The 21,671-nt window shown below is 43.6% G+C and overlaps 1 protein-coding gene across 1 annotated transcript in view; it reads right to left on the bottom strand.

The window, feature by feature from the left end:
- Positions 1-21,671, bottom strand: part of DOCK4 (dedicator of cytokinesis 4) — a gene marked incomplete in the record, with an annotated part of 410,929 nt that overhangs the window by 92,796 nt on the left and 296,462 nt on the right. The window contains 1 exon segment of the mRNA XM_034758276.1: positions 17,241-17,339. Coding sequence (XP_034614167.1) covers positions 17,241-17,339 — 99 coding nt within the window.

The following is a 21,671-nucleotide window of genomic DNA, read 5'->3' as shown; positions in this document are numbered from 1 at the left end:
CAGATGCCCAAGAACGCTGGGGGAGGAGAGGAGGCTATAGGCATCAGGGCCGGCTCCAGGCACCAGCTTGGCAAGCAGGTGCTTGGGGCGGCCACTCCGGAGAGGGGCGGCAGGTCCAGCTATTCGGCGGCAATTCAGCGGACGGTCCCTCACTCCCGCTCCGAACGAAGGACCTTCCGCCGAATTGCTGCCGAAGATCACAATCACAGCTTTTTTTTTTTTTTTTTTTTGGTTGCTTGGGGCAGCCAAAACCCTGGAGCCGGCCCTGATGGGCACCCAGCCACACCACCCCAGAGGATTGCCCAAGCAACAGAAAGCTCTCATTCAATAAGTTTTGAACTGTAGTGCGGCCTTGTCCTTCCCTCCTCCCCTCATCCACCACCCTACCTGGTGCTTCCCTCCTCACCCACCCCTCCCGGGCTACCTTGCAAGTTTTCCCCCTATTTGTGTGATGAATTAATAATGAATGCTTGATTTTGAAACAATAATGACTTTATTGCCTCTGAAAGTGGTGACTGACGTGGGGAGATTGGTTGGCTTACAGGGAAGTAGAGTCAACCAAGGGGGCGGGTTTTCATCAAGGAGAAACAGAGCTGTCACACCGTAGCCTGGCCAGTCATGAAACTGGTTTTCAAAGCTTCTCCGATGCACAGGGCTCCCAGCTGTGCTCTTCTAATTGCTCTGGTGTCTGGCTGCGCGTAATCGGCTGCCAGGCGATTTGCCTCAACCTCACACCCCGCCATAAATGTCTCCCCCTTACTGTCACTGATATTGTTGAGCACACAGCAAGCAGCAATAACAATGGGAATATTGGTTTTGCTGAGGTTTAACCTAGTCAGTAAACTGCACCAGCGAGCTTTTATATGTCCAAATGCACATTCTACCACCATTCTGCACTAGCTCTACCTATAGTTGAACAGTTCCTGACTACTGTCCAGGGTGCCTGTGTATAGCTTCATGAGCCATGGCATTAAGGGGTAGGATGGGTCCCCAAGGATAACTATAGGCATTTCAACATCCCCAACAGTAATTTTCTGGTCTGGGAACAGCTTCCTGCAGCTGTTCAAACAGACCAGAATTCCTGAAGATGTGAGTGTCATGCACCCTTCCCAGCCATTCCACACTGATGTCGGTGAAACGTCCCTTGTGATCCACCAGTGCTTGCAGCACCATTGAAAAGTACCCCTTGCGGTTTACGTCCTGGCTGCCAAGGTAGTCCAGTCCCAAGATAGGGATATGCGTTCCGTCTATTGTCCTACCACAGTTAGGGAACCCCATTGCAGCAAAGCCATCCGCTATGACCTGCACATTTCCCAGAGTCACTGCCCTTGATAGCAGCAGCTCAGTGATTGCGTTGGCTACTTGGATCACAGCCCCCACAGTAGATTTACCCACTCCAAATTGATTCCCAACTGACCGGTAGCAATCTGGCGTAGCAAGCTTCCACAGGGCTATTGCCACTTGTTTCTCAACTGTGAGGACTGCTCTCATCTTAGTATTCTTGCGCTTCAGGGCAGGGGAAAGCAAGTCACAAAGTTCCATGAAAGTGCCCTTACGCATGCAAAAGTTTTGCAGCCACTGGGAATCATCCCAGACCTGCAACACTATGCGGTCCCACCAGTCTGTGCTTGTTTCCCGGGCCCAGAATCAGCGTTCCTCGGCAGGAACCTGCCCCATTACCACCATGATGTCTAAATTTCTAGGGCCCGTGCTTTGAGAGAAGTCTGTGTCCATGTCCTCATCACTATCATGATCGCGCTGTCGTTGCCTCCTTGCCTGCTTTTGCAGGTTCTGCACATACTGCAGGATAATGCGCGAGTTGTTTACAATGCTCACAGCAGCAGCAGTGAGCTGAGTGGGCTCCATGCTTGCTGTGGTATGGCGACTGCAGGAGAGCAGAGTTGCAGCGGAAGCATGGATGATGACGGATGCCACAAGAATAGATATTTACACAGAACGACGAGAGGACCTGCGAGGTGGATTCATAGCACCAGGAGAATGGTGCATGACGACGGTTAGCAGTCCTACTGCACCGTCTGCTGACAGCAGCACCCAGGACACAACAGCAGCGGTGATGGTGAGCTGAGCTTAGCAGGCTTCATGCTTGCCGTGGTACGGCATCTTCACGAAAAAAAGGTGTGAAACGATTATCTACCATTGCTTTCACGGAGGGAGGGGCGACTGACGACATGTAACCCAAACCATCCGCGACAATGGTTTTGCCCCATCAGGCATTGGGAGCTTAACTCAGAATTCCAATGGGCGGCGGAGACTGCGGGAACTGTGGGATAGCTCCCCACAGTGCACCGTTCCGTAAGTCGATGCTAGCCACACTCCTCTGACTTAGGCCTGGTCTACACTAGGCGTTTATGTCGAAGTTAGCGCCGTTACATCGAATTAACCCTGCACCCGTCCACACCGCGAAGGTATTTAGTTCGACATAGAGGTCTCTTTAATTCGACTTCTGTACTCCTCCCCGACGAGGGGAGTAGCGCTAAATTCGACATGGCCATGTCGAATTAGGCTAGGTGTGGATGGAAATCGACGCTAATAGCTCCAGGAGCTATCCCACAGTGCACCACTCTGTTGACGCTCTGGACAGCAGTAAGAGCTCGGATGTTCTGAACTGCCACACAGGAAAAGCCCCGGGAAAATTTGAATTTGAATTCCTTTTCCTGTCTGGCCAGTTTGAATCTCATTTCCTGTCTGGACATCGTGGCGAGCTCAGCAGCACTGGCAACGATGCAGAGCTCTCCAGCACTGATGGCAGTGCAATCTCAGAATAGAAAGAGGGCCCCAGCATGGACTGATCGGGAAGTCTTGGATCTCATCGCTGTGTGGGGCGATGAGTCCGTGCTTTCCGAGCTGCGATCCAAAAGACGGAATGCAAAGATCTATGAGAAGATCTCTAAAGACATGGCAGAGAGAGGATACAGCCGGGATGTAACGCAGTGCCGCGTGAAAATCAAGGAGCTGAGGCAAGGCTACCAGAAGACCAAAGAGGCAAACGGACGCTCCGGATCCCATCCCCAGACATCCCGTTTCTACGAGGCACTGCATTCCATCCTCGGTGCGGCCGCCACCACTACCCCACCACTGACTGTGGACTCTGAGGATGGGATAGTGTCCACGGCCGGATCCTCGGACATGTTAGCGGACGGGGAAGATGAGGAAGGAGATGAGGAGGACGAGGCAGTCGACAGCGCTCACAACGCTGATTTCCCCGACAGCCAGGATCTCTTCATCACCCTTACAGAGATCCCCTACCAACCCTCCCCAGCCGTTACCCTGGACACAGAATCTGGTGAAGGATCATCCAGTAAGTGTTGTAAACATCTAAACATTTATTTGTAACAGAACATGAATATTAACAATTTAAAAAATGGGTTTCTCATGATTAGTTTGATTAACTTTACGGTTCAGTCATGGGCAGTGCAACTATTGAAAAAAAATCTAGCAATGTCCGGTTTTGCATGATTGTCCTGCCCAAGCCGCTCTACTGTTTAGTCCCTGCTACTGCAGCTACAGTAACATGCGGTCTATATGTCCGGGGATGGAGCAGAAATCCTCCTGGGACATCTCAAGGAAGCTCTCCTGCAGGTAATTTGAAATCCGCTGCATTAGGTTCTTGGGGAGAGCGGCCTTATTGGGTCCTCCGTAGTAGGACACGTTGCCGCGCCACGAGACTAGCAAGTACTCCGGAATCATTGCTTGGCACAGCATGGCAGCATACGGCCCTGGTCTTTGGAGGCTTTCCCGGAGCATTCTCTGTCTGTCGCTCTCAGAGATCCTCATGAGGGTGATGTCGCTCATGATGACCTGCTTTGAATGAGGTAGGGGAATGTTAGTGTTGGGACTGCTTTACCGTTCCTTTACAGAACTGTAACCGCTGGTTTGCAGCCACGCGGTGGAGGCGGGAGAGGGGCAGCCGAAAGGGATCGTTCCCGGGGACAGCCGCGAGGGTGTGGGACAGGAGCAGACTTCCTGCTTGCTGGATTGCTGGCAGCAGGGACCGACATTGATTTCAATGTGAAATGAGGCCATTGCTAATATTAAAGTTTTAAGCTGCCACGAATCTACGGCTTACCATGTCTGCGTGCAAGAGAAATTCCGTTGTCCTGACACGGTTCTCAAATGTGCTCTGCAAAACCCCAGACACTGAATGCGAAGGCCGAGAATTCGACCTTGTGCTGAGTGCGCATGTGATAGGTGCTGTGCATGGTCCTGTTCACAGAGAAAGACTATGTTCTTTGTTCACAACTACATTTATCTTTCTGAGGAATTCACTCCCTTTTTCCCATTCCCACAGCCCCATCTGCGACTGTCTCACAACCTAGCCTGTCATCACACTCCCAGAGGCTAGGGAGGATTAGGCGTAAGAAGAAGAGGACACGGGAGGACATGTTCTCAGAGCTTATAGCCTGCTCCAGAGCCCAGGCAGCACAGCAGACCCAGTGGCGGGAGAACTTGACCCGAATGCACCAAGCCAACATGGATCGGGAGGAGAGGTGGCGTCAGGAAGACCAGCAGGCGACTCAAACCCTGCTTGGACTACTGAGGGAGCAAACGGACACGCTCCGGCGCCTTGTGGATGTTCTGCAGGAACGGAGGCAGGAGGACAGAGCCCCGCTGCAGTCCATCTCTAACCGCCCTCCCCCGCCACCAAGTCCCATACTCCCCTCACCCAAAGTGCACAGAAGGAGAGGCGGCAGAGTCCCTGCTAACTCTCACTCCACCCCTGCAGAGAGCTCGAGCAGCAGAAGGCTCTCATTCCCCAAAGTTTGACAAGTTCTTTCCTTCCCGCCTGACACAAGCCCCCGTCCAAGTTTCACTTCCCAGTTCCATGTGTAGTTGATAATAAAAAATATGTTTCTGTTAACTACTGTTTCCATCATGTTCTTTTGGAGGAGGGGGGGAAAGGGGGTTGGTAATTGGACAGGACAGTCACCTTTGGCAGGGTACATAGTCGGGGGCAGGCACAGCAGCAGGGCACATACATAGTGCAGTGATGCAGTGACTACTTACCCTGGTTAGTCTGGGAGGTTGTTTTCATGTTATGTGGTGGGGGGTGGGTTGCTCTGTGACTTTGTGGCAGGGGAGGGCAGTTAGAGATCTTAAGCGGCGGTCCTTAGGCAGGATCACAGAGCCACACAGCAGGGGATCTGTAACCGTCCTCCCCCTGCCACTAAGTCACATAGACCCCCCATACACACAGTCCCTATCAGGAGGGGTGACAGGCTCCGTTGAAACAACCATCCCACCGCAGCGGAGCCTGTCAGTCCTTGAGTTTAGAAGCTGCATTCGCGCGACTACACTACACCCGCTCCGCACCACAGTCTGCGTCCCAGTTTTAAAAAATTCCCGCGAAAACAGTATTAAAGAAAACGGTGTGCTTTAACAAAGTATAACTATTTTTATTTTGAAACGTGTGTTGGAAGTGGGGTGAAGGGGGTATGTAACTGGATAGGATAGTCAACATGAACTGGGTAAAGAAACGGGGGCAGGTTCGGCTTCTCTGTACACAAACTTTAAAGTCACAGGTTACCCTGCTCACTCAGGAACTTTGCTTTCAAAGCCTCCCGGATGCACAGCGCTTCCCGCTGGTCTCTTCTAATCGCCCGGCTGTCTGGCTGTGAGTAATCAGCAGCCAGGCTATTTTCCTCAACCTCCCACCCCGCCATAAAGGTCTCCCCCTTGCTCTCACAGAGATTGTGGAGCACACAGCAAGCTGCTATAACAATGGGGATATTGGTTTCGCTGAGATCACAGCGAGTCAGCAAGCTTCTCCATCTCCCCTTGAGACGTCCAAAAGCACACTCCACCACCATTCTGCACTTGCTCAGCCGGTAGTTGAAGAGTTCTTTTTCAGTGTCCAGGGCACCTGTATAGGGCTTCATGAGCCAGGGCATTAGCGGGTAGGCTGGGTCCCCGAGGATGACTATAGGCATCTCCACATCCCCAACAGTTATTTTGTGGTCCGGGAAGTAAATACCTTGCTGCAGCCGTCTAAACAGACCAGAGTTCCTGAAAACACGAGCGTCATGAACCTTGCCCGGCCATCCCACGTAGATGTTGGTAAAACGTCCCCTGTGGTCCACCAGTGCTTGCAGCACCATGGAAAAGTAGCCCTTTCTGTTAATGTACTGGCTGGCCTGGTGTTCCGGTGCCAGGATAGGGATGTGAGTTCCATCTATGGCCCCACCGCAGTTTGGGAATCCCATCGCTGCGAAGCCATCTATGATCGCCTCCAAGTTTCCCAGGGTCACTACCTTTGGCAGCAGTACATCAACGATTGCCTTGGCTACTTGCATGACAACAACCCCCACGGTAGATTTGCCCACCCCAAACTGATTCGCGACTGACCGGTAGCTGTCTGGCGTTGCAAGCTTCCAGAGGGCTATGGCCACTCGCTTCTGGACAGTCAGGGCTGCTCGCATCCGGGTGTCATTGCGCTTCAGGGCAGGGGACAGCAACTCACAAAGTTCAAGGAAAGTTCCCTTCCGCATGCGGAAGTTTCGCAGCCACTGTGATTCATCCCAGACCTGCAGCACTATGCGGTCCCACCACTCAGTGCTTGTTTCCCGTGCCCAGAATCGCCGTTCCACGGCATCAACATGACCCATTGCCACCGTGATGTCCTCGGCGCTGGGTCCCCTGCTTTCTGAGAGGTCTGTGCTACTCTCAGACTTCAGGCCATCACCGCGTTGACGTAGCCTCCTCGCCTGACTTTTCTGCATCTGCCTCAGGGCAACCTGTATGATAAGCTGCGAGGCGTTGAGAGCGGCCACAACTGCAGCGATGGTTGCAGCGGGCTCCATGCTCACAGTGCTGTGGCGTCCGCGCTGTCAATGACTGGAAAAGTGCGCGAAATGATTTCCCGCCGGCGCTTTCAGGGAGGGAGGGAGGGCGGGAGTGATGGACGGATGACGACAGTTACCCAAAAACACCCTGGCCCCTTTTTTTTTTACCCAGAAGGCATTTGCGGCTCCACCCAGAATTCCAATGGGCGGCGGGGACTCCGGGAACTGTGGGATAGCTGCCCTCAGTGCACCGCTTCCAATGTCGACGCTTTCCCCGTTAGTGTGGACTCACAAAGTCGAATTACTGTCCTTAGTGTGGACACACACGTTCGACTTTGCAATATCGATTCCAAAAATTCGATTTAAGTAAAATCGAACTACTCTCGTAGTGTAGACAAGGCCTTAATGTGTTTAGTGGGGACATATGCAATCAACTGTATAAAAGCGATTTCTAAAAATCGACGTCTATAAAATTGACCTAATTTCGTAGTGTAGACATACCCTCAGTCAGACTGGCAGCCTTTTCACTGATACATCCTAGCCAGTCTCTCAGATCATCCAAAAAATCCCTCCCTTTTCTAGGGTCTTTGAGGAGCTAGGTTTCCTGATGCCAGGCTTAGCCTTGGGAAGAATAAAGATGGATTGAGCCAGCTAGGTGAATTTTCCCACCAATTGATGGCCCAGCCATTCGTATCTTAATTCCTGTGAAGCTGTGTATGTGAGGTTGATTTATCCCTTTCACTGTTTTACTTTCCCGCCAGCTTCTGTAACAACCTCTTTACAGCCTTCTTTGATACAGCTCTCTGTATTCAGTCATACAGCATGGAAAACAGAGTCACTCATAATATTCATAAAATATAATATAGATATTTCCTAGTTTGTCACACCGCTTCTGGTCAAAATTTGTTCAATGCAGTTTTTCTCTCTAAATATGATTAAGTTAACAACAAAAATCCCACCCTAAAACAAACAAATCAAAAACAAAACAAAAAAGTCACACAAGCCTTGGATTTCAAGGGGTCTTAAAACAACTATACTTTTAGATACCTTGATTACAATCTGGGTAAACTATACCAGAACAATTATTTTCTAAATTGTGTAATTTTAACAGAAAAAACAAGAATATTGCAAATCTGTTTCATAAACCCAGTGACGAATTATATGAAAACAAAACGTGCATTTGAGGTGCCCGATACAGTAATTAAAGTTGTATAGAAATTTGCAGTTGTGATTTTATACAAATGCAATTATTTTGTATTTTTTATACAGACACAGACACACACACACACACACGCGCGCGCGTAATTAAGGTTGTAAATTTGCAGCTATGATTTATATATATGTAAAGCACAATTGCAAATGTCCAAACAACCTTAATTACGGGGCACCTTAAATATATGTGTGTGTGTATGTATATATATATATATATAGCTATGAATTATTCTGGCTCTATATAAGTGGGAGAAAGGTGAAGCAAGGGGAGAGGAAAAGGAGGAGAGAAACATTTTCCAAAACTGAGCTTTTTGTAATATTTGCTGATAGACTGTAATGTCTTCAAGAGAGTAAATAATCCATAGATAATTTTTATTTTATTTTATTTTATTTCTTAGAAATCACACAGTGTTTGGTTTTTAGTTTTTGTTTAGGTTTTTTTTATTTTGATAACACATTTACCCAAGGATCCATTACAGTTTTGTGAGCAAATGGACATGTACATGTATAAATTTAGTTACAGTTCAATTATTGGTGTTTTACTATCTGGGGCATTAGTTTGCTAGAATCCATCCATATGTCAGCACTACTCCTCCCCAAATACTCAGTGCCAAGCAGTTTAACTCTATAATCACTTTAAAATAAATTCCATAGCACATTTTTTTGTCAGAATTATGCCTCCAGGTGACATAGGATAGAATTGTATGATGGAATTGCTCATTTCTGTTTCATGGTCCCTATATTCCAAAATCCTCATGAGGCATTACTAACAGGTACTACTCGCTGCAAATCAATTTCATAATCTGGAATTCCAAATACACTTGCTTTTCCATAAGCTATTGTCTCACACAGCTGTACCAGCCCCAGTGAACACATCATAATGATTCAGGAACAGATTTTAACATTTAAAAAGCATTTCAGCTGGCAGTATAACTGCAGTAACGTTTGGTTGGTTGGAGTATAGTTCTAATTAATGTCTCATATATCTCAGATTTTAATTGGCAGCATGGGAATACTTTCTCCTTTTTCTATGCTTCAGGCAACCAAACACAGTCTTTTAATAATCCTAACTGAAATGTATATAAACTCTTCCATATTTTACTGCAAGATTCAAGCCACTTCACAAACGTGACATTTTGTGCTATTTCTTCCAGCAGCAATATTCTTTTGTGCCAACAAATGGAATATGTGTACTACTGTGCTTCAATAGTGAAGGTTGTTTGTTGATTTCTTCCACAAGTGCTTTTGAACTTTCAGCCATATAGTCTTCTTACATGGAAGAAACCTCCCCAAACTAGGGAAGCACAGAACTCAAAGCCTATAGGCTAAGGGGGGTAAATTGGCTTTAAACCACTTTTGCACCCTTCCAACCCAGGGCTGCTCTAGGGGCTAAAGCATGGCTGTCCTATAGGTAAGGTGGCCAGATAGCAGGGGATGGGGGATCATAGGTGCCTATATAAGAAAAAGCCCCCAAAATCAGGACTGTCCCTATAAAATCGGGACATCTGGTCACCCTATCTATAAGCCACAATACTATATCCTGCATCCCTATCATTGACATGCCACTCCTTCCCCCAGTCCAGCCCTCTGCACTTGGGCTTGTGATGGGGTACTTGGAAGGCAGTCTGAGAACTGTCTTCCACAGTGCCTGTGCTGGGGAGAATCCTCCCCAGATTGCAATTGGGACTTTTAAGACCCCTTTACACCACTCCAGCCCTCTTACCTATTGTGTAAGGTAAGAGGGCAAGGATGAAGATCTCACCCGTAGTCTGTAAAATTATTATCCTGTCCTCCTTCAAATCTCTCCTGCAGACCCACTCTGTCACTTCGTCCACGGTAAACTATGAATTGATAAAAAGAACAAAGAATCCCGTGGCACCTTATAGACTAACAAATGTATTGGAGCATAAGCTTTTGTGGGTGAATACATGTGTCTGACGAAGTGGGTATTCACCCACGAAAGCTTATGCACCAATACACTTGTTAGTCTATAAGGTGCCACAGGACTCTTTGTTGCTTTTTACAGATCCAGACTAACACGGCTATCCCTCTGATACGATGAATTGATAAAGGTTAGGTAGATAGCCAGCAGAGACTTCTGATCTGTGCACATAGCTTGCTTTTGTTAGTGCTCGTATTGCTGTTTCCTATTCCTCCTCCTCCTCCTCTTTCCCACTCCTTTTTAGTTTTTGTAATTCCCACTGTTCCACTTCATCTTAAATTAGATTTGAGCTCTTTGGGGCAGGGAATGTCCTTTCACAATAGTGCTCTGAACCTGCTCCTATGCATTATTATAAAATATATACATTAAAAGTTATACAAGATTAGTTTGTACTTACTGGTGTCCCTCCTCCCTGCCCCCTCCCCGCCCCCCCAAGAGAAAGAAAGCAGTAGCTCTGCTACTATAAAATTATACTGAAAGGTAAAAAAAATGACATACATAATCTTAATTATATATACTTGAAAGTGATGCTGCCAAATGAAATGGCATCAATTTCAAAAACTGAGTTAAATGGAATTTCAAGTGCTATATTTCTGTCCTTGAATCCTTTGTAATTTTCTTTCTTGTCATTTTACAGCCTCGTTTCCTTTCAAAATATATTTTTTTCCTTTTCCCTGTTGCAAGGTGAAAGAACCACATAAACAACTTGGAGCACTGACTAAAATGAAACAGTAACTATATTCAAAGCACTGTCAAGTACACCAACTAAACCGAAGAAACGTAGGAAATATTTGTCTATATACACATCTCTTTCAGTTACAACAATCTGAGGTATTACTTGTAGCTGTATTAGATAAAAAAAGATTAGATACAAATGTTACTTTTAAATTGATGGTTTCCTTTAAATTATTTTGGGTGTTATGTAGTAATTAATGAACTCTGCAGAGAGTCTTTAGTAGAGCTAGGTGAATATTGTAAACAAAATTACCATTAAAAATGAAATTCCAAATTCCACTTTGATAGTACCAGCAACACCGTTAGTGCCCTTTTCACAAGTGAATTTTTGTTTGCACAAGCATTTTTGAAAACAGAAAATGTCATAAATATTGTGCAAATGTATTCATGCAAATGTTCCTACTGCAAGTGTTCATATGGTCACCTTGGAAATCTGTAGTTTAGGCGACCAATCATTCAGCACAAATAGCAAATTAAAAAGACAGAATACTCAAAGCAATATTCACAGAGAGAGCAATATAAAGTCTGGAATATGTTTACATAAGCCATTTATAAACTCCCAAGCTCTCTAGGTTTTCAAATTACCTTAGAAGAGCACACTGCTCAAATACCTGGCCAAGGTGCCAATGAATTGGTACCACAATGCGATCATCGGATGTCTACTACCATTGATGTCTTGGCCAAGCCACCCACTCTCCACAAAATACATCAGAGTGACTGTATAAGTCTCCAGCTGTTATGAGAGAACTGGACTTTACGTAACCCGCATCCATCTTGTGCACTTACCCACCATAAACTGGAAGTGAGGACACCACGTAGCAAGAAAGAATTTGACCTTGCTTAGGCAGCCAAAGACATCTGCACAGCTGCAGTGTTACTAACAAGGATAGCTGACCTTGGTCTGGGTGCCTGTGTTTGCAAATTTCTTGCGAGCTATTTTGCTGATAAGTAAAAATTATGAGTTCTTTGCTGCTGTTAGGGAAATTGTTAGCTTATTACAAGTTATTTTGAGTTATGTGCTTTCTTTGGAGAAACCTATAAAGAGTTTAGTTAGCGTGTGCACTTTAGAGAAGCCTCGGAGAAGCTTAGATTTCTACGAGCAAGATGACACTGAAATTTATCTCTCTAGCAGCGAGGAGGAAGGCTGGCCACTGGAAACTTGCTGCTGTCACTCAACACCACCTCAGATTTTGGGTAACTATATTTTGATGTGCTCTAGACTATTGCTATTTTAGATGTGTGCTTTGTATTCAATAAAAACAAGGATTTTGGGGTGGAAGTACTCTTGTGTGCACCAATCATTTATCAGACAGAGGTGCTGTGTCCCCCTCTGATTTATTTCTGGACACCATCTGGAAAATAGAGAATAGTTCATCAATCATCATCACTCCCATAACCGCATTGGTCATTGGGGAGCCATCATTGAAGAGCAATCAACCAACTGTCTCCACCCCAACGATTGTGTGTCAGTGCTTGAGTCTCTGTGAAGTCCATTCCTGTCCACTCTTTTATGTTGTCAATCCATCTCTTCTTCTGTCTACCTCTTCTTCTCTTCCCCTGTATTGTCCCTTGGAGGATGATCTTGGATAGGCCAGATGTGTTGCATTTGTTACATGGCTGTTCCCACTTCAGCTTGTGCTTCTTCAAGGTCATCAGGAGGTCTTCATATGACCCAGCGCATTGGGTGATGATGTTGTGGACCTCTTCATTAGTGATGTGGTTGAAGTTGGAGATGTTCAGGATTTTATGAAAGCATCTGATCTCTACTACCTATATTTTCCATTCAATTTCTGCTGTAAGGGTCCATATCTCTCATGCATACAGAAAAATGGAGATGACCAATGCGTGCAGCAGTTTTAGTTTGGATTCCAGGGAGATGTTCTTATTCCTCCAAATTGGCTTTAGCTTTGCCACTGCTGCTGTTTGTGCAGTTCTGGCCCAAATTTCTGCCTTGGATCCTTCATCAGTTATGATTGCCCCCAAATACTTGAACTGTTTCACTGTCTCCAGCTCTTGTCCACTGATAGTGATATGTGAGCTGAACCCATCACATTTGTTTGTCATCAGCTTGGTTTTCTCTGCACTGATTTCCATGCCATATTTTGCGGAGGTTTCATCCAATCGTTTCATAAGGTTGGCAAGTTCATCTTCGCTGCCTGCCAGACCATCAATGTCATTAACGAACCGAAGATTTGAGATTGTTCGCTCCCCAATGCTGACTATGCATATGTGATCTTCTAGGGCATCAGTCATTATGCGCTCCAAGTAGATGCTGAACAAAAGGCGAAAGAAGGCAGCCTTGCTGGACTCCAACAGTGGTGTGAAACCATTTTCCTATTGTGCCATTGATGAGAACTGCACTGCTGGCCTTGGCATACAGTTGTTTAATGGTGAGAATTAGCTTATGACCAACATTGTACTTCTTCATGGTTGTCCAGAGAGCTTCATGCCATACTCTGTCAAACGCCTTCTTGAAGTCAACAAAGACATGGTAAATGTCCTGCAGGTGTTGTAAGTACTTCTCACATATAAAACAAAGGTTGAAAATCTGTTCTGTGGTACTTCTTCCAGCACAAAAGCCAGCCTGTTCTTCAGCAATGATATTGTCTGCTTGTGGCTTCAATGTGTTCAATATGACTTTCAACATCACTTTTCTGGGATGGCTAATTAAGCTTATGGTCTGGTAATTCTGACACAATTACAGGTTGCCTTTCTTTGGCAGAGTGATGATTAGTGACTAGAGAAGAGTTACCATAGCTTTGAGTTCAGATAACCCCAGCTAACACAGCAACATAGCAGAGAAATGTCATCAGGCTTTTACTTTTTAAAATTTGATTTCATGTTGATGGTGTCTTTTTTTAAAACACTACAAACAGTATATCATGAAAATTCGATGCTCAAAATAAAACAAACATAAGAATACAGAGGTAAGTGGCATGATGTAGTTTAGAGGAGTGTTGGACTAAAGCATACCTAAGTCAAACAAAATGATTAACATATCAAATGAGAGAGAAAGAGAGAAGATTAACACAAAACACGGATACCTATCTTTGCTTTTTCCTTTGAGTTATAAACTTCTTGTGTTGCATTTGCCATATTCAAGTGAAAGTATAAAAAAACGTATGGGAATATTTCAAATTCAGAAATGCAGGTATGCCACTCGTGTTCTGAATATATTCTCAGTGAAATCAGTATCAAAGCTCGCATTGATTTTGATGGGAGTAGGGTTCATCTCTTGGGGAATAAAAGATGCTGGAGATTAGGCAAACACTGAAAGGGTGCAGGGATGCCACATACTCTGCCCATAAATTCTGTCTTCAGTTGATGGTATTCTTTTGACGACTTGATGCAAAGGGTCGTAAAATGTATCCTTTTCCTCGGGGCTTGATTTGAGTGTTTGTGCATAAGCACTAATGATGTTCACAGAGCCGATGGTCATCTGAAGTTTAAGTGAGATGATACGCTCTGACTTCCCAATGGGTGTTTTTAGGAGCTTTAACCACTTGTTTCTCACAGCAAAACTGACACCCGGCAGACGATTTTCTTCGCTGCTTTTACCTTGCCAAAAGAAGGTATAATTGGCCTCTTGGACAGAACTAGCACCTGCAAGTCTTGTTTCCTGGAGTGCTGTAATGTCAACATTGAGCTTGTACAGCTCACAGTCTATCAAAGCTGACTTCCACATGCTGCTTGTGTATTGTAGGTTGTCATTGTCTGTCAATCCCAGACACATGGCCCTGATATTCCAGCTTTCAAGCCAGAAAGTTCTTGGTTTTTTATTTTTGCCAGGTGCAAGATTTCTGTCAGCCTTTCAACTTTTGGTCTAGCCCCACGCACCCCATGAGGCAGACAGACTGTGGTGGGTCAGCACCCAACTGTCTGGGAGCTGCCCAGCTTTGTGGTGGGCGGGGCTGACCAATGGAATGCAGTGATTCTTCCCACTGTTGAAGGTGACCTGTGACACTCTCCTCTATGCCAAACAAGAGAGAGCTTATAACCCATAACTGCCACCTTCCATGTTGTGTCCATGGTGCTAGAAAGAATGGAGTATCCTCTCCATGTGATGTGGCTGCAATAGCCTGGGTGGTTGACATGGAGGTACTGCTTTGCCCATGCATCAGCATCCCCCTCTCAATTTCACTGGTTTGGACCAAAGGAAGGACTGGAGTTGATACATTTGGAACCAGCTATGCTGCAGGAGTTGCCAGTGCAGAGGAGATCTTCCCTCTGCCCTCCTTTCGGGTCTCCACTTCTAGAGTGGTTAGCAGCTACAGCTGAAGGGCCCAATCTATCCTGCGTGGACGTTGTTGGCAAAAAACACTGAGTGAATTTGCTCATACGCCTTTTGTACATTGTCTTTGTGGACCTAGCCAAAGCATTTGACACAGTCAGCAGAGCAGGTCGATTTGCAATACTAGGAAAGATAGGATGCCCACCAACCCTGTTACATTCATTCCACAACAACATGAGAGCAATCTTCTTGTCTGATGGGTCCACTTTGGACAGCTTTGAGATGAAAATCGGAGTGAAGCAAGGATGTGTTCTTGCCCCTACACTCTTTGGAATCTTCTTCTCGGTACTTTTGAACTGTATGTTTAAGAACATGAAAGATGGAATGCATCTCCACACAAAATTGGATGAAAAACTCTTTAACCTGTCATGACGTAAGTCCAAGACCAAAGTTAAAAAGGTACTAATCAGGGAACTTCTATTAACTCATGATGGTGCCCTCATAGCCCATGATGAAGATCTACTACAAGAAATTCATGGACCGCCTTTCAGGTGCTTGTCTGGCATTTGCTCTCACCATCAGCATTAAGAAAATGGTTGTATTAGGACAGGAGATTCCACAAAATCCTTCAGTCACCTTAAATGCAAACCAGCTACAAGTACTCCTAAAGTTCAGCTATTTAGTTCTACAGTGACCACCATCCAACTCACTGGATGAAGAACTAACTGTTTGCATTGGAAAGGCTGCTACCACCTTTAGCAGACTAACTAAAAGAGCATGGAACAACTCAAAGCTTACCATCAAGACCAAAATGGTAGTGTACCAAACTTGTATTCTCTCAGCATTCTCATGTACAGTGGGGAAATATGGATAACTTACGCTCATCAGGAGAAAAGATTAAACAGTTTCCACCTATGTTGTTTACGCCACATGCTCAACACCAAATGGCAAGATAAAGTCACCAATGTAGAGGTTCTTCAAAGGGCAAATTTACCAAGTGTGACAGCTCTTCTCAAGCAAAGATGACTGTGCAGGCTGGGCCATCTGAGTATGTTGGAAGGCGGATGCATTCCCAAGGACATGCTATACAGGGAGCTATCAGAGGGAACAAGAACAACGGGACATCCCAAACTTCGCTATAAAGACACATGCAAATTAGATATGAAGGAATTTGGAATTAATCCTGACCAATGGGAAATCTTGGCAAGTGATCATAACAAGTGACGCCACCATCCACATCTACATCAGGGGATCGAAGTCCATGACAGAAGCTGGATCCTACAGCGTGAAGAAAAAAGAGCCCATAGGAAGCCAGCAGCTCCCAACCAAGATACATACATTTGCAATAACTGTGAAAGATCATGGATATCTTGGATTGGACAATTCAGTCACATGAGACGTTGCAAATCATCTACATCATAGGGCTGCAATTCCCACGGTCTCTCATGGATGAAAGGATGCCAATAATAATAAAGTTCTGTCCTCACCCAGCCACACAGTTTACACAGGCTTTGTGCTACAAGGAGAAGGGGTGAATATTACCCTCTAACTACTATCCCCTAAGAAACTTCCACTGTGTCTGATGAGACTAGAAACAGCAGTTTAATTATCAAAATTAAAAATGGAAGTGACTCAGGCATACTACCAATAGTATAATAGCTTATATTAAAATAATGTAAACATAAGGAACATGTTAATTTCCCTGTCCACATGAGTGAAGTCAGCCGGGGTACTGGAAGATGTTAGGATAATAATAAGATGTTGTGGAGAGAACTGGCATTTTAAAGCTTTTAGTGGACAGTGTCAGGGATCTACAGAGTTTCATGAGCTGCACGTAAAAGTTTGTTCTTTCTGAATCTGGTACTAGTGTGAATGTGTTTTCTTTAAGCTGCTAGTCTGCCATTGCACCGTGTCATATCAATTAAACTGTGGCAGATAGGAAAAATCCAAGAGAATTTTGTCTCCCTGGATAGAAGTTTTTCATATTTGTTACTTGGATTGTGATTAGTTTATTCTCTGTGATGGGATTAGAGAATGAGGAAAAGGCTATAACATAATTCTATAGTTTTCCCTTTCCTCATTCCTACCAGCTTTAAGTACAGAAACAACAAAATCCAACCCACAGCCACAAGAATTCCCCTGAGTAAACATGAACGAAAAAAGCTTACGTAGCTATTAGTTGTCATCAATGTGTCTGAGAAACAGATTATATTTAAACATCAAAACACCCCTTAACTGAGACAGGGGAGTTCCTGAACAGAGGCAGAAGAAGAAGAGGAGAGAACATTTAAAGGCATAAAACTGAAGCTCTGTTACTTACTCTCAGCTCATCCTTTGTGTTGAATCTATCAAGAAGTTGCTGGTAATGTCGGTCTGTCATTTGTCGTAATAGTGACAAGAGACAGGAAACAAATTCCCCCTAATGCAAACCAAGAGAGGAAATGTTATACTTCAAACCCAAAATATAGAAAACATCAAAACAATCATATTATGAAATTCTTAAAAATAAATTACTAATCTAAAGAAAATGAACATTATGAAGTCTGAAAATGTTTTCAAAGACATTCCTGGATATTTTGTGTAGTATTTTCTTATTAATAAAAATAGGGCTATAATCCTTTAAAATCTCAAACATTTTACCTATGGATTTGCTTCCCACTTGCATTTGGAAAACAAAAGTATGTAATTTCCTCTACATGAATCAGTTCAAAAGAAACTAAAACAATACAAGCATGACATGAAAAAGTAATCAATATAAGCTGATAGTATGTTTACATAATCATTAATAGTTTCCCTTGCATCTATATTTATGCAGATAGTTTAGACTGCAAAAATTCCAGCTCTTCCCGTCAATTGCTGTTGAAAGAAAATATAAATAAAAATATATTGCAACAATTCTGGGAAGAACTCTTGTTTACCTGTGGGGAGGAAAATGAGGAGGGAGATCATAGGAAGGAGAAAAGGACGGACAAAAACATTTTAAAGTATTTTTAAACACTGTTTTGGTATTTTGCCAGCCCATATTTTGGGTAGATTTTTCCTTCTCTTATTTAAAAACTGAATTTTTGAAATACTTAACGCTATATCTTCACTGCAAAAAGTGTGTTTTTACAATGAAATAGCTAACTAACATTGAGAGTGCGAAGGCACTATAGTGTGTGCCTAGATGTTGCTAGTTGAGATAAACCCTATTGAGGGTCGGAGGGGGTGGAGGGAGAAGGGTATTTGTTTTATCTTGACTAGTGACACCAAGATAAAAAATACCTGTGCCTTGTCACTACTAGGATTTCACACAGAGATGGCTCTCTCCAGATAATAAACATCTTTATTTGCAGTGAAGATGTAACGTCAGATTATTATACTAATAATAATAGCCTGGGATAGTATGTTTCTCAACCCCAAGCATAATCACCCAGGCTACCACGAGTACCTTGTAAACAGGAAGCAACTTTAAATGATCATATTATATCAGGAAATTTATTCCTGACCCTTGCTGATATCTTCCTTGGTCATGAAGCTTTTATAATATTTAAAAATATTTTATGTTTCATTATATCTGCAGAGATGCAAGCTGAATTAATGTGTTTCTGAATACAGTGTACAAAAGGAAAAAATGGTGGTCTGATTAGATTAGCTGTTTAAAAAAAACAGCTATAGTTTCTGAGACTGATGTTCTCCTTTAGTTACAAGCCAAGACCCCTTTGTGTCATTAGGCTACTTAGCTTAAATAAACAGTGGAGTAAGTAAAAATGGCCTTATCTTACTTTAATCACACGAACCTCAAACACATATTCTTTAAATAAAATGAACTATGCAGACGTCTTTCTTTTTGTTTCTATGTTTAGACCCTTCTAACCACTTACACTGCATATCTTCTGCAACCCCATATTAGCTTTATATTACAGATAACACACTGAAGTTAAAATAATATAGTACAACATCTATATTATATTTATATAGTTCTACATTGTTACTATATGGTACACAACTTGATTTTCAAATGAGACAGAAACTGTAGCCAAGATTTTTTTAAATGGGTTCTTAAAGCTAAGTTCCTAGTTCAGACTTAGGCCTGGTCCACACTAACCCCCCACTTCGGACTAAGGTACGCAAATTCAGCTATGTTAATAACGTAGCTGAATTCGAAGTACCTTAGTCTGAACTTACCCCGGGTCCACACGTGGCAGGGAGGCTCCCGCGTCGATGCCGCGTACTCCTCTCGCCGAGATGGAGTACCGGCGTCGACGGCGAGCACTTCCGGGATCGATCCTAGAACATCGATTGCCTGCCTCCGGACCCAGAGATAAGTGTAGATGTAACCTTAGACACCTAAAAAAGTGACCTAATTTTCAAAAGTGATGACCACTCAGTAGCTCTCATTGAAATTAACTTTGGCACCTATTTTGTAAAATCGTGGCCTAGCTTCCTGCCAATGTCATATTCACAGAGCCAGGGAGTGTAAGCAACATTATTCATTTCTTTGTTTGTTTGTAAGATTGAAAGCATAGTCTGCATGTCTCATCCTCTCATACTAAAAAGCAGAGTCTACCACCCTAAGGGCATGTCTACACTTACCTCCGGAGTAATCGATCCAGCGGGGGTCGATTTATCGCGTCTAGTGAAGACATGATAAATCGATCACCGAGAGCTCTCCTGTTGACTCCGGTACTCCACCGGAGCGAGACGTGTATGTGGAGTCGACGGGGAACAGTCAGCATTCGACCTACCGCAGTGAAAATACCACGGTAAATAGATCTAAGTACATCGACTTCAGCTACGTTATTCACGTAGCTGAAGTTGCGTAACTTAGATTGATCTTGCCCCCAGTGTAGACCAGGCCTTAGTCACCTTACTTCCACAAGTAATCTCATCAAGTTATTTCCCATTTTCTCCCATAAAGAACAAAATTATTTAACACATATAGCATTGACTGTGTTGCAGTAGCACTCGGCTCTAGCTCATTATGCTTCACAGGGACTGTAATTCTAAGATTTCACATTCCTTTAATTTAAATTTTAAAAGTATTTTGTAAATGGGAAAAGCTTCATTCTAATTGGTTTCCTTTCAGCAATCTAATTGTGTGCAGATACATTTCTCATAAAGCAACCTAAAGGGCTAATTTATTGACATCACTGCATTACTCCAGTTCTTGCTGGTGTATCTGAGATCACTGGCCTTGGAAATTATGAAGTTTTCTTTCAGTCACACAGCTTCAAGCCCCACACATCCATCTCACAGAGTGCACTAAATAATTCACAGCACAATATAAGGCAAGATTGAGATAGAATATACATTTATGCAGAAACACAATGCAGTCTGGGCCTATGGCAACACATTGAGACGTAGTCTTGAGACTACTTGCAGACTGAGGCAGTACCCAAGGAGAGGAAGAGTGACAGAATTTAACCCTTTGTGCTGTCATAAAGCCTATATCCCACCTCACAAAGAGCATTTAATGATACAGGATTGACTCATGGCAACGTGCTGGGCCAGATTCCACCATTTGTACTCATGTTGGGTGGTGCCTTACTCCACAAATAGTTCCAAGAACCTGTCTCAGTGTGCTGCCATAAGCCCATACTGCATGATGTTCTCACATAAATGTATATAATCGCCATATGCTGTGTTGTGAGTCACTTCCACATTAAGTATTCTGTGAGGCGCATATAGTAATGATGACAAGCCTCAGTGATGCATATAGAACTAATGAAAACGTTATAACTTGCAAGGACCTTCAGAGTCTAATTTTTGATAGAGTGATAAATTAGCCCTTTACGCTACTTTATAAAAAAAATGTATCCACAAACAATTGGATATTTTAATGGAAACCAATTACAATGGAGTTTTGCCATACTTCCAACCCAGTTCTACCACCTTTATTTAGTTAAAGCAGAACTTCCCTATGCAAGAAGTTTGAACTTTAGAGAACATTTTTGCAGTTTAAAATAAAAAAAATGTGAAATCTTAGAAGTACAATCCCTCTGATGCATAATGAATTGGAGCACAGTGCTACTGTAAAACATAAGATAGTCAACGCATGGTTAACTCTACAAATACTTCCAATAATTTTGTTCCCTGTGGGAGAAAGTGAAAAATATTTTCCACATGTATTAAATACTTTTTAAAATGCTTGTCCTCATAGGGAATTCAAGTTGAAAGGCTAGGGTCCCTATATCATTGGAAAAATAAAAAGTAACAATGTAAGGAGCTGGTCTAATGAGATGGCAAATCAAAAAGAAGGAATGTTTGGGTACTTAAAGTTTTTCACAGAAAACTCTGCTGAATGACCAGTAAGTGACCTGCTCCTCTTACTCAGTTGCTCTTTTGTAAGGCCACTACATTTCTCCTGCTGTGTAAGTTTTTATTTTCCCCAAATACAACCTCCTTGAAAGCGGAGCAAAGTGTAGTTTCATTTTATTTCAAGAATACTAACTTTTAGAGAAAAGCCCAGTGACTGCACTAAAACCTTTTAATGCACATCAGCCATTATATAGTGTTTACTTAAATACCATTTATGTTCCTTGCAGAACACTGATCTCTTGACCTTAGTTAGCATGTTAGAACTGAAGCTCAGACCCAGATAAGTGTTGCTAATTTTATTATTATTATATTATTATTTTAATTTAAATACCTTGGTGTGTGTGTGTGTGTGTGTGTGTGTGTGTGTGTGTGTGTGTGTGTGTGTGTGTGTGTGTGTGTGTGTGTGTGTGTCTTTTGAGATTTTTGCCACACTATTTCATCTTCATGAGTG

Source organism: Trachemys scripta, chromosome 1 (assembly GCF_013100865.1).
Source record: "Trachemys scripta elegans isolate TJP31775 chromosome 1, CAS_Tse_1.0, whole genome shotgun sequence".
In the NCBI taxonomy this organism is placed as follows: domain Eukaryota; kingdom Metazoa; phylum Chordata; order Testudines; family Emydidae; genus Trachemys; species Trachemys scripta.
The sequence above is the reverse complement of the archived record's forward strand: the minus strand, read 5'-3'. Positions and strand labels throughout refer to the sequence as shown.